The 12,954-nt window shown below is 48.7% G+C and overlaps 1 protein-coding gene across 8 annotated transcripts in view; it reads right to left on the reverse strand.

Annotated features, from left to right (window-relative positions):
- Positions 1-389: 389 nt before the first annotated feature.
- Positions 390-12,954, reverse strand: part of PIAS3 (protein inhibitor of activated STAT 3) — a 34,587-nt gene continuing 22,022 nt past the window's right edge. For 4 of the 8 annotated variants that reach the window (XM_083716463.1, XM_083716467.1, XM_083716461.1 and 1 more), the window contains 7 exons: positions 11,399-11,559; positions 10,408-10,544; positions 9,177-9,345; positions 8,247-8,377; positions 7,239-7,310; positions 6,582-6,619; positions 4,119-5,092 (listed from right to left, as the gene is read on the reverse strand). In XM_083716463.1, the coding sequence (XP_083572589.1) occupies positions 4,814-5,092; positions 6,582-6,619; positions 7,239-7,310; positions 8,247-8,377; positions 9,177-9,345; positions 10,408-10,544; positions 11,399-11,559 (987 nt within the window). In that variant the 3' untranslated portion in view covers positions 4,119-4,813. Of the gene's footprint in view, positions 5,093-6,581; positions 6,620-7,238; positions 7,311-8,246; positions 8,378-9,176; positions 9,346-10,407; positions 10,545-11,398; positions 11,560-12,954 lie in introns of all 8 variants that reach the window. The other 4 variants (XM_083716466.1, XM_083716462.1, XM_083716465.1 and 1 more) reach the window with 2 other exon arrangements.

Below are 12,954 nucleotides of genomic sequence, written 5' to 3' on the forward strand. Positions count from 1 at the left end.
TACAACTTGTTCACTGTGCCACCATGGCCCATGTCTAGCAACCACTGCCGTGCTTTTTAGGAAGGGGCAACACATCTTTTGTAATCAACTGTTGCTGTTATTATTTTAAAAATATTATTTGTTTTGAAAAATCCAACAAAAATAAAAGAATGGGCGAGGTATGGCTCCACTTTGCTGCTCTGCTCAGCAGATCGGCAGCTGTATCCTGTACCAGCCGTGGCTTCCAGCCTGCCTGCCAACTCTACAATTCAAGGGTAGCCCCGGGTGCAGCACTTTGCAGTAGTCTAGTCAGGACTGCCAACCAGGCTCTCTTGGTCCAGGGACAGCCATAGCAGGTGAACCAGCTGAGGCTGGAAATTGGCACTAATGAAGTCAGAACTCCACAGCAGTTCTTTTGCCAAGAATTTATTTTATCTAAAAGGTACTTTTTGCATATACACAATGGCTCCAAGCTGATAAAACAAAGAGATTCAATGGACAGAAAAAGGAGACCCAAAAGTGTGAAGCGAAGCAGTCCTCTTTTTTGCTATTGGGGTGCAGATGAAATGTTTTATGAGGTTAGTGAGATGAAGCAGGTGTGTGTTCTGTCTGCAGACACATTGTTTTAAAGCAGTTGATAATGGCACTGAAAGAAAAACCAGAACCCCTGACCTTTCTTTGTCCCCAAATGCTCACTGTTAATGTACAAAACATATATGCCTGTAGAGCTTGGCGGTTCTTCATGTGGCTGCCTGGTCTTAACCCCCACTTGATAAACAGCCACAAGGCTGCATGCCAAGGGGGGCGGGTAGGAACCTTGGGGGACACCTGCCCAAGTTCCAAGAAAGTATCTTCCTGAAGGCTCCCCACACCCATCCTTGAAAGACAAATCAGGTCAGCGCAAATAGATGCATGTGTTGTTGGAAGAGAAATTTGCGGTATCGCTTACCAAGATTTCATACTTCGAAGGAGCTGGAATGTTGGCAGTACTCAGGAGGAATGGGGGAAAGGTGTACCAAGCATGGAGATTTGAGGTTGGAAGATAAGACTGCAGCTGTAATATAGGGCAGGCGCTCCCTCCCCACCCCCAGCTCTTTATTTCTGGCTTCAAACTTTGCTCAAAGAATAGCCTCACATCACGACGCTTCCCCTCCCAAGGACTAGAGACTTGAGTTTTTGTTTAAACAGAAATGGAGTTTTCAGGAGACGAATGCTTAGGGCTGGGTGACAGGAGTCGGCGCGTTTTGCAGTCTAGCGTTATAGATTTATGTCAGCTAGAAAAGTGGCGCCCCACCAACCCTGAAGGCGTTAATCTCTCAGCGTTTGACCGTTCTAAGCAGATGCCTTGAAAAACAACCCCCTAGATGGAAATGACTAGGGGACACCCAAGTCACACACCTAATGGCACATAATGAAGAACATCAGAAAAGCCTGCTGGATGAGGCCAGTGGCCCATCTAGCCCAGCATCATGTTCTCAGTGGTGGCCACCCAGATGCCAATGGGAAACCTGGAAAGCAGGATTTGAGCACACAAGTGCCCTCTCCCACCCTGCGGGTTCATGCACCTGGCATTCCTGGAGGCAGCGATGAGCAGCTACTGATAGCCCTCTCCTCCATGAATCTGCCTAATCTTTTAAAGCCATGGAGCTTGGTGGCCATTGCTGCTTCCTGTAGGAGGGAGTTCCACCGTTTCAACTCTTCATTATCTTTCCGATTCAAAATATCCCCGCACTTCTACAGCTGCAGATCACAAATGCAGATTAATACTGCCTGCCCACCAAAGGATGCTCTGAAGAAACGGTGTAGCGTATTTGCATCCATTCAAGCATCCTCTAAAATGTTAGTGAAATGATATATTGGGATGGGGTGAGGTGAGGAAACTAATCTGTGTTAAAGCAAAGGTTGGATGACCTCCAAGGCACCAACCCTTACGCTGTAGTCTGGCAGACATAAGTGCTGCTGAAACGTAAGACATTCCCTACAGTGGGAACTTCCAACAAACTCAAATTTGGATGGCCGTGAAGTACCGTATTTTTTGCTCTATAAGACTCACTTTTTCCCTCCTAAGAAGTAAAGGGAAATGTGTGTGCGTCTTATGGAGCGAATGCAGGCTGCACAGCTATCCCAGAAGCCAGAACAGCAAGAGGGATTGCTTTCTTTCACTGCGCAGTGATCCCTCTTGCTGTTCTTGCTTCTGAGATTCAGATTTTTTTTTCTTGTTTTCTTCCTCCAAAAACTAGGTGCGTCTTGTGATCTGGTGTGTCTTATAGAGCGAAAAATACGGTATGCAGATTTTATGTGTTGCTACTTGGAAGTGAAGCATTTTGAGGCAGCTTTGGCCCAGTGATGCTAGGAAGTTTTCGGGCTGTTTAATTCTGACTTCCACCTCACTTTGCCAGCTGATCCTTTTGGCTGGAGATTGGGGGTTTGCGCCTTCTGCTTGTAATGGAAGGGCTCTACCACTCAACTATGGTCCCAACGCAGGGAGCGAATGTCTCCTATTACCTTCCCATTCAGGAACCCCAGATAAGCTTCCAAAGAAGCCCAGGATTCGTCAAACCTCTTTCTTGTTCCAAACTCAGATTTAAAACGAAACATGAAGGACTTATCGAAGCAAAGTTCTCCGATGAGTGGGAGATCTGGGTAACGGGCTACGCCAAACGGAATTAACAGCTCTGATCAAAATGCATTGGGACATTTCCTGCCCTGAAATTTCTGGCTTTTTGATCTGCACACTGTGGAGTCTTTTGTCGAGTGATTAAAAAAAATAAAGTTGAAAAGAGGCAAAAGCTTCCTCATAAGGCTGTCACTGCTTTGCTGCATCTGGCTTAGTGCTCCTGTTGCTTTCAAGCAGGGAGAGATTTTAAGTTCTAAACTGCCTTTCAGGGCAGAACCACTCCGCTCAAGGCTTGTTCTTGTTGTCGAAAGCAACAGGATTTGTTAGAAAAGGAAAAAGTGCTTAGCTTTCCAGAACACTGTCTGTCTTTCTCACCGCATCGTCTGGCTTGGAAAAGGCGAGACGGGCAGGTGCAGGAAGCGGAAAATGCAGAAGCAGCGGCTACGAACTTAAAACACACACACGCAAAACAATTATACACTTAAATACATAAATAAAGTTTGTGCAATGGACGATGCGCTGCCCCCACCTGGGCAGGGAGGGAAGTGCAACCTTCATTTCGTCCTCAGAAGGGGGGGGGGGGGGACACAGAAAAGATCTTTGGAGTTTCTTATGTACAAAAACTGAAAATATAGATTATAATAATTATATATATCTATATATATATATCTATATATATATATCTTTTGTTCTCTGTACAAGATTGGCAGGAAATATTTTAAGAGGAGTGGGGATGGGAACCCTAGATCTACAGCTTTAGAAAAATACACTGTGGTAACAACAGTCTCGAGGATGGGCAGGTCCGCAGTGGATGTTGGTGATGGAGGAGAGGAGGACAGAGACACGGGGGCGCAAATCACGGGACTTTTAAGGGCATGCTGGTTTCGGAAGCGTCCCCTGGGGCTGCACATTAGCCTAAGTCCGAATGTCAAGGAAGCACAGCTGCTAAGGAGGTATCTATGACAAAGAGTCAAGACAGTGTTGCCTGCGATGGGTCAGGTTTTGTGGGCGTGGGGGGGGTACACAGACGGCGAAGTCACAGCCCATTGCTCTGTAGAGGGCACAAGCTCTCCACCCACCCGCAGCTCCCGTCAAGTGTGCACGCAGCCCAGGGGAAGAGGAGAAAACAGTCACGGAAGTCCCCAATGCGGGAAAGTCAGCAGGAAAGTGGAATCACGGTTCCCCAGTCCTTTTGAGTCCTTGAGCTGCTCCAAAGCTCATCCTGGGCTTCTACTTCATCTTCATTATGAGTAAGTCTCTCGAGTACAATAATATTGAAAAGTTTGGGCACGTGGAGGATCTTTGAGAAATCTGTTTTATTTGTGGCAAAACTCTCAGCTGGAACCGGCCACTCCTCACTGTGGAAGTGAGTTATGCCCTCGCTGGATGAGTCTGTTAAAAATCTGCTTGGGTGGGGGGCGGCTTTGGTTTTGGCAAATTAGTACACTGCTTTCAAGTCTCACGTTAGCCCTTCATCGGGCACATACAGTATGTCCTTCCCTGACAAAAAATTCGATCAGACTTCCACTTTTTTGTTTTTTTTAATGCCTGTCTGAAATGGTCCAATATAACCTGCCTGGGATCTCTGGTCATTTGTTGCAGAGCTGGCGATGTGCTGAGTATGAGCTGTGCCCAAACACCAAATTTATTCGTGCTTATGATAAAGTTGCCTTGATTTCACTGGCATTCTGCATTCACAGGATTCTGCATTCAAATCCCGGACAGAAGAAACCCAGGTTTCATGCTCCAAACAAAAACAAAAACAAAAAAAGGGGGGAATTCTGCAACTCCTGTTGACGAGTCTTCGTTTGCCTCGTTTTGCATAAATAATCCTGCTTCCGTTAAGCCGTGGGGACCTGGAACTTGACCCTCCCATGACTGAAATTAATTCTTGTTTCCCCAGTTCTTCAGGGCTTTCTGGACTCCACCAGCTCAAAACTCCCAAGCAGCTTCAAGGCCAAATGAAAAAGCGAGATTCTTTGGGCCCCCCAAACTGTCCCGAGTCAATTCCATCATTTTTCAAACCTTGAGTGGAATTGCAGAATGAAAAAAAGAGCCCTGAAGGAAAACAAGAGAAAGATCTTTGCCCGATTTGTCTCTTTGCAAGAAATAGGCTTGACGGAATTCTGTCTTTTCCTTGTTTCGCACCAGTGGGGGAACGACGATTCCACCTCCTGCCCTCCTGTAGGGAAAGGGTATCTTCCATGCTGCAAGCTTTTAGTCTAGAGAGATGATATCTGGCCGGCACCCTGGCAAGATGGGGCTTCCCCCCACGGTGCCACTGCGCACGTGGCTTTCCCGCAAGGCCGTGGTTCGCGAAGAGACAACACTGTTCATGCGGCTGCTGGTGCTGGTGGGGGAGCCCACGGTGCCATGGGACCCCACCACCACAGGGGCCAGGGGGTTCATAAAATGGGGTGAGGTGCCACGATACTGGAAGAAGTGGCTCAGGGTGTCTTGCTCATCCAGGGAGGTGATCACGGAAGGGCTGTAATGCTGTCAGGGAAGGAGACAATCAGTTATTTGATGCAAAACAAACAAACAACAACAACAACGAGTTAAAAGGTATTAACCAAGGCTGTGAGCCGGCATGATCCATTATGTCAGAGGAGAGGGGTGGGAAAACTTCAGGGAAAACAACTTAAAAACAAAACCCCTAGGACTCCCATGATCTTGTCTGCTGCCAAATAGACATGGACGTCAAATTAAAGGAAGTCTGATGTAAGAGCTTGACCCATGGAAACGAACAAACCCCCAAGTCTGGCACACAGACAAATAAACCAGAGCTTATTTCTCCAAAGTTTGGTTTCTTGCCTGGTGCCTCTGCAGCCTGGCGAGGGTGTGGAGTGGCCCCAAACTTCCTAGGTGAAGAAGAACCCTGGGTTCCTGCACAATCGCAAGCCACAGTTAACAAAGAACCAAAGTCTGTAAGCATCAACAAAACTCTGGATTGCGGGCAGTGAAACAAAAGGACAATTAATCTGCTAGGCTGGGTTCAGACAATCAAACCAACCACAGTTTCATACGATGGTTTAATAAGCTGTGGCTGGCATTATGAGCGAAGGATATCCCCATGAAAAGGGTAAGAGGAACTGTCAATTTACCAAGTCCGGCCAGACAGGCTCCCTGCTTCCCCACCCAAATCCAACAGGCAGCAACAGCTTTAAGAAGTCCCAGGAAAATCAAAACTCCTTTCTCTAAAGGCAGATAGAGGAGATGACTCTTGAGTTGCAGAGTCTTGCAGTTCATGAGGATTTCCTCAGAGTGGGAAGCAGGTGAGGCAACTACCACTAAGACCAATTAACATGCCTCTCACAAACATTTGTTGCTCGGGGACAGTTTGGAAAGGAGGAGGTGGGCAAAGTCCAGCGGAGAAAGAGAAACTGCCCCCTCCCTACCCCTGCTTCAAAATCCAACTTTGTTCTCATCAGGCTAAGTTCCCTCGAAGTTTCTCAGATTGTTACTGGCAACCTCAGGAGCTGAGCTCGCTAGATCAAAGCAGAACATTTTGCAAGACAAGAGTGACTCTTTTGCAAAGATTTTTATAGGAGCTCATTGCACAACCTGAACTGCTAGCTCCAAGCCAGCCTCTCTGCAAGGGCTTCAGTGCAGCAGCCCAGCTCTAAGGTCCCAGAAATATCACCCCAGACAAACGCAATTTGCTTTCCACGGAGCCGAGGGCTGTTAAGCTGGTGAATGCACTTTGAAAGGAAGGTGCTTGGGGGGGGGGACAGCAGCCTGCCACCCACTGTGAAAACAGACAGAGCGAAGCAAGGAGGTAGAAATTTGCAAGAGGCAGGGAAAAGACTGATTTCCCCCAGCCTGTGTTTGCTGGGTTAGCTCAGTGGCAAGAGAAAGGCTAGGTTTGCTCAAGGGTGAAGGGTGGAGAGAAAGCTCACTGGGTGGCTATGTTGCTGAATACATGGAGAAATGAAGACTGGGGAAGGGAGGATGGGGAGATGAAGGAAAAGGGGGGGGAACATACCTGATTTTCACTTTGAAGGAAGGAAAACAAATCCAGACCTAGAAAAATGAAAAGGTGAAAAAATAATCTTAATGGTAAAATGAACATATTGGAGGAGAGGAAGGGATTACAAAAAAAGTAGTAAAGTTGGGAGGGGTGTAGAGAAAGATATTTTGGTCGTGGCCTGCCAGGGTGGTGCCATTGAGGAGCACTCTTGGGATGGGTGACCCACCTGCCTCCATACCCCCACCCACTGCCTGCAGTGGCAGAGGGGTCCTCCTGTGAGCAACATCCCCGCTGCAAGGAGAAAACGCTGCCCCTTCCCTGCCGCACAGCTGAGGAAAAGGGATGTTGCAACACACCCAGTCAAAAAACTGGCATTGTCATTTCGGCTGGAGCAGTATTGCTTGGCCTGGGGGGCACAGGGCACTAGGGTTCGCTTGGTATGGAGGCACCTAGTTTGGGGGCAGCTGGGAGAGAGACCAGTTGGGGGGGGGGCGCTCCCTGGCCTTGTGGCTGGTGTGCAGAGAGGGAGCTGTGCCACACAGCGACTGGCCCATGACATGCCAAAGCGCCTGACAATCTCTCTGGGCCAGGTTTGGGTGGGTATTGAGTTGGCAGCTTTAGCGACCGCAGTTACACCAGCATTTCCTGTCTGTCTGTCTTCAGAGCCTTCACCTTTTTTTACTTTTCGGACTCTGCCTTCTCTCCTCTCCTCTCTTGCACTGCCAAATCCCCAGGCCACAATTCCTTTGGACACAAACATACAAGCATCATGACGGGAATGAGGCTTATCAATCAGGAGGGGCAGGGAGCATCTGGCGGGATGGGGAGCGGCTCACTTTATACCAGGCAAGAGTGAGACTGTGTATTCTGCCAACTGAGCAACAATGGCACATTGACACACACCAGATCCTGGGGGCTGTGCACAGTGTACGGCATCTCTGCCAACTCTTAACATTTCTAGTTCTCAAGGTTTTGAAAATGTGCCAGGAAGGATGTGGGGTGGGCTTAAGGAGAAAATAAAAAAATGTTTGCAAATAAGCTTACTCTGCTTATATCCATGCAGGTCACAAATATGTTTTCTAGGGTGTATTTTGGCATGGACAATCCCAAGCAAGCCGTACGTTCTAACAGAGTTCATGCCACTCAATCCCGCTCCATCCCACTACACCCTGAAAGCCAGGAGTAAGGTCGATTTGCCTGCCTGCCTGGTTCTGACCAGCAACCCTCAGCTCTCTTTCTCCGCAGGGCTCTGTGTCCACAGCTGTATCCTTCAGAGGTATACACCAGGATTGTGTAAGAAGCATTAGATTGGCTGTGGTTCTTCACAGCCTCTCTCATTTCTGAGGCTGTCCCTAGGCGCATTTGCATTCCAATAAAGGCCTCTCTTTTCACTTGGAGTCTGCGTAGTATACTTCAGACCATTTAAATTTATCCAACATGGGAAGAAGGTACAGGGGAACAGTTTATGGAACCAGGGGGGCGATATCCCCAAAAAGTTTGGGAACCACTGGTCTAAGCCTTCACAGCGCAGAGAGTCTCATGAAAACACTGCTTGGTTCTGGCGTGGTTGTTTTTAAGCAGGAGAATTAAGTTACCCTGCTCCTATGGGGATACAAAACAGAGCAACAAGGAACTAAACGCAAGCTTTGGCCCTGTGCTGAGCGACGCAGCCCAAATTACCTTGGATGTCCGAGGGGACCTGGTAAGGGTGGTAGTCAGGGATTGGAAGGCTGGAGAGGTAGTCGCTCCCCACAGTGGCCATCGGGGGGCTGCGCAGCACGGAGGAGGGCTGGTGGTCAGGGCTTAATACTCTGAAATGAAACAGAAAGACTAGGCTTGGATAAGGAAAATAAAGGGGGCGCACATGGCGGACAGGTACCAAATCATATGCATAGTGTACTGACAAAAGTCTTTCTCCCTCTCTCGTAATACTAGAACCCAACAGGGTCATCCAATGAAGATGAAGTGGGACGACTCAGGAGAGACAAAACAAAGTCCTTCTTCACACAGCACACGACCTAAAACTATAGAACTTCCTCCAGCAGGAGGCAGTGAGGGCGACCAACCTGGATAACCTCCACGGCCAGAGGTAGCAAAGCTTCCACATACCACTTGCTAGAAACCACAGGAGGGAACACAGCTCTTGTGTTTGGGTCCTGCTTGCGGCTTTCCTACTGACCTCTGTTTGGTCCCTGTGAGAAAAGGATGCTGGGCAAGATGACCCCCCCCTTTGACCTGATCCAGCAGGGCTCTCCTTATTGTTCTCTGCTCTTCCCCATTCTGATTAACCCGCTTAATCTGGACCTGGAGCATTCTGCACAAGAGAGTGGGTTCGATGAAACTATTGATGGCTACTAGTCATAATGGCTACAGTAAGGATTCTGAATCCCAGTTGCTGGAGGACAGCACAGCCGTGGTTTAGCATGCTCACATCCTGCTAGCCGATTTCCAATGGGCACCTAGCTGACCACTGTGAGAACAGGATGCTGCATAAGACGGATCCCCCTTGGGCCTAATCCGCCAACCAGGCTCTTCTCAGGCTCCTACACTCCCTTCTTTCCACGCAAAAAGGTTTAACCCAACACAGAGTAAACACAAAGCGAGCCCCACCCCTTGGGTCCCGCTGCAGACGGGATGGCTGCAGTGGTGAGTGGGAAGGGCTTCTTGGCGGGGGGCTCCTCCTCGTCCGAAGAGCTGTCCAGTGTGAGGTCGATGACTTCCACTTTCTTCTTGCCTTCGGCCAGCTGCTTCCCGTCAGAGCCCACTGTGTACAGCGAGGCTGCGAAGAGGAAGAGAAAAGAGGCTAGGGTAGGAGAAGACAGACAGCCCTGCCGTAAAGCAGCAGCAGGGCTCTGATCTTGAAACTCGTCAGCACTCAGGTTAGCACAGATAGCAGGGAGTTCCTTGTCTGCCCGTCAGGAAGGTGTGCAGTTGGGCTCCCTGATCCCTTCATCCCTGATCACTAGCTGTGTCAACCAGGAGTGGTGGAAGTTGGGAGTCGAGTAACACCAAAGGATGTAAGCTAGGCTGACTTAGGAAGGAGGAGCAGGAGGAGCTGCAGGGGTCCCAGGACTATGGCACTTCTGTTCCCAGGGTCTTGTATCTTGCCCCTGTCATACAGACACGTAGGCAAGACTTGAAGAGCTTCTTCCTCTTCAAGGCTGCCTTTAACTGAGATCATGATGAGCTTGGATGTCTGAAGAGGAGGAGAGGGGCTGTGGCTCTGCCTTGCCCTGCCCTCTCCTCAACTGCTTATGCCTGGCTTGGCCGTGCCCTTGCACTGTGACTATAATACCTCTTGCCTGCTTAAATGCAGGAGGGGTGTGAGTGCAAATCTCCAAATTTTGCACAACTACAACATCACATGCTGCACAAAGGTGGCATCAGTTGCTCGACAAAAAGTGGCAAAAGTGTGTCAATGCAGGAATTTACAGCCCTTGGGCTGGTCAAGAACTGTGTGTTTTGCTTGCTAACTTGGCTATTGTATCTTTATCTCTTGCCTTGCTCTTGTCTGTCTGTTGTGAAGATCTGTCCCAAAATGCCACTCTAAAGTATTTTGGCTCTTCATCAATCTGCCATTAGCCATGACACTGCTAGGCCCAGACTAAAGGGCACCAGTCGAGGGCCCCATGAAGGTCAGAATAACTCAAAGATGTCTCATCTTCTTCTAAAGCCACCAAGTTGGCGGCCGTCATTGCTGCCTCATGTGGGAGGGAGTTCCACAGTTTAACTCAGTGTTGCATGAAGAAGGGGACTTTGAATCTTCCTCCATTCAGTTCCAATCACACAATGGCCAACTAACATGCACAGAGAGGTGCCAGGCCTCCCCAGTTCCTCCTACCTTCCAGCCCGTTGTAAGCAGATGGCTGGCAAACCTCCTGGTTCTCTTTCTTGGGCTTCATGGGGCACCAGGAGCCATCCTCCATGAATTGGATCTCATCACAGTCTGTGACAGAGTTGAGGATTTCCATGAACAACCTGGGGGGAAGGAGGGGAAACAGAGGAAAACATAGGGGTGATTCAACATCTGGATGGTGGCTGAAGTGCTATAGCCCTAACCACCTGGGGGGCACCACTTTGGTGGAGTCTGAGATTACTATAATTGATCTACAGCTGGCCATAATCTTACATAGTCCCTACGCTCTTCTTCTCTTCTTTGTGCACGAGGAGGAGGAGAGGAAGCTTCCTCATTCCTTTAGAACAGGGGTAGCCAATGTGGTCCCCTCCAAAGGCTTTTGGACTACAACTCCCTTCATCCCTGACAACTGCAATGCTGGCTGGGGCTGATGGGAGCTGCAGTTCAAAAACATCTGGAGGATTCCAGGTTGGCTGCTTTGGAACTCGCCACAGTTCAAACTCCAGAAACCATGACTCGTTTTAACGAACGTCGGATAGAACCAACCACAGGCCCAAGTTTGTACGTGGCATAGAACTGTGGTTTGTCCTTAAAGCAAAAGCAGGTGTCTGCATGTAGGAAAAGTGAAGGAGAGCTATGCCAAGCCACAGGGCCATCATGGTTTGTTCGCCAACAGTCTGACGCAGGCCACACAAAAGATGGACAAAACTGTAAGTATGGCTGCAATTCTTGAAGATCAAAGATGGCGGACAGAATGTGGCTTCTGGAGAATCTCATCTTGTACTAAATCACTTACTAATTTACAGAGGTTGTGGGACCATTAATTTCTAGGTAATAAAACAGTACATCTATGCAGCCCTGAAGATAGACAACACCACCATCCCTCCAGAATTTAGTACCGTCTGATGGCAAAAGCTGTGGGCAGGGGGGGCCATGCGGGGAGAGAGCCTGACCTCTGAGCCTCCCCCAGCATTACCCGTCAATAATCAAGGCCTCGTAGGGGGCCTTCTTGTCACAGACAGGGCAGGTCCAGGTGGGCTTCTTCTCATTCATCTGAAGGTAAAGGGCTGCGTCAAAGCACTGCAGGTGGGTGCAGGTGAAAGCTCGGCAGGGGACGATGAGCCTCATCTTGCCCAGCTGAAAGGAAGAGGGAGCTTATTTATCATAATCTATCTACTGCATTTATATCCCACCACTCTTGAGAGTTAAGAAATCCTTGCTGGTTTACTTCAAATTATCCAGAGATCTACCAGAAGATCTCAATCCACCTTCCGCCCACCCTGGTCCAGATCACAGACTGGGAGCCCTTCGCAAATAACACTGGTATTGGTGAAATTTCACTGATAGAAGCTTCACATAGAAACTCCCTATGCTCACATACCATACCATTGAGCTTTCATGGAGGTTGCAAGCTTTAGCGTAACTAAAGCTTCTAGCGGCTGCCAGATTAGTAATTGCCTGTTATTGGAAGCGTCCTGAAGTTTTACTGTTTTGAGTCTGGAACGTCGCTTTGTTGGAACGCCTGACCAGACACAGATGGGAGAGGCTGAATCTGACAACTTCAATGCAGAATGGTTTCCCTTCTTTGAACGTCCCTCCGGATTTTCATTCTTTGTTATGAGGAGTATTCAAATACCATCCGATACTCAGTGAAGCAATATTGTACACTGGTTTTCTGTTATTATTTTATTCTGCAGCTCTGTATTACTTTTTCTCTGTCAACCTATTTTGTGTGTGTGTCTACATATTCTTGTATAAGCATAAAAAGAAGAAGAGAACTTTAGTATAACTATATCAACCCAAATGTAATCACAGATGAAGAGGGCATCTTATTCAGGGCATCAAGCAAAGGCTGGGCCTTGACGTCAGATGCCTCCTGTTCAGAGAAGCACAGAGCGGCATGGAAGCTTCATTTTCAGCAGCGCCCTGGAAGCAGGCTCTGCTGCAGCGCTTGGGAGTCCCCAACTGGGGCCTCACACTGAATACAATGAGCAAAAGTGCTGGAGTGGGATTTTCCTTGTGCTCAGGGAAGGGCTGCTGATCCAGTGGAGCCACTCACTAACGGAAGAGGAGGGAATTGGGTTGATTCTCCCTGCAGTTCCCAGGCTTATTTTCCACCCTGTTCTCTCAATGTCCTGAAGTCGGCTTGAGAGAGAGAGTTGCAAGGGGAGAGGGAAAGCCCTCTGGGTCTCTATGTTCAGGGTAGAAGTTGTGACCAGGACAAGGACCTAAGAAGAGCCCTGGCGGATCACGCCAATGGCCCATCTTAGCCCGGCATCCTGATCTCAGTGGCCAACCAGATGCCCCAATGGGACACCAGCAGGCAGGACCTCAGCACAAGAGCAACTCTTCCCTGCTGTAGTTTCCAGTAAGTGGTATTCAGAGGCATTGCTTCCTCCAACTGTGGAGGCAGAGAAGAGCCATAATGGCTAGAAGCCATCGATAGCTCTCTTCTCCTCCATGAATTAGTCCAATTTATTTTAAAAGGAATCTAGGGTGGGAGCCTTGACTGCCTCCTGAGGGAGCAAGTTC

This window comes from Podarcis gaigeae (genome assembly GCF_964106915.1).
Source record: "Podarcis gaigeae genome assembly, chromosome: 16".
Taxonomy (NCBI): Eukaryota; Metazoa; Chordata; class Lepidosauria; order Squamata; family Lacertidae; genus Podarcis; species Podarcis gaigeae.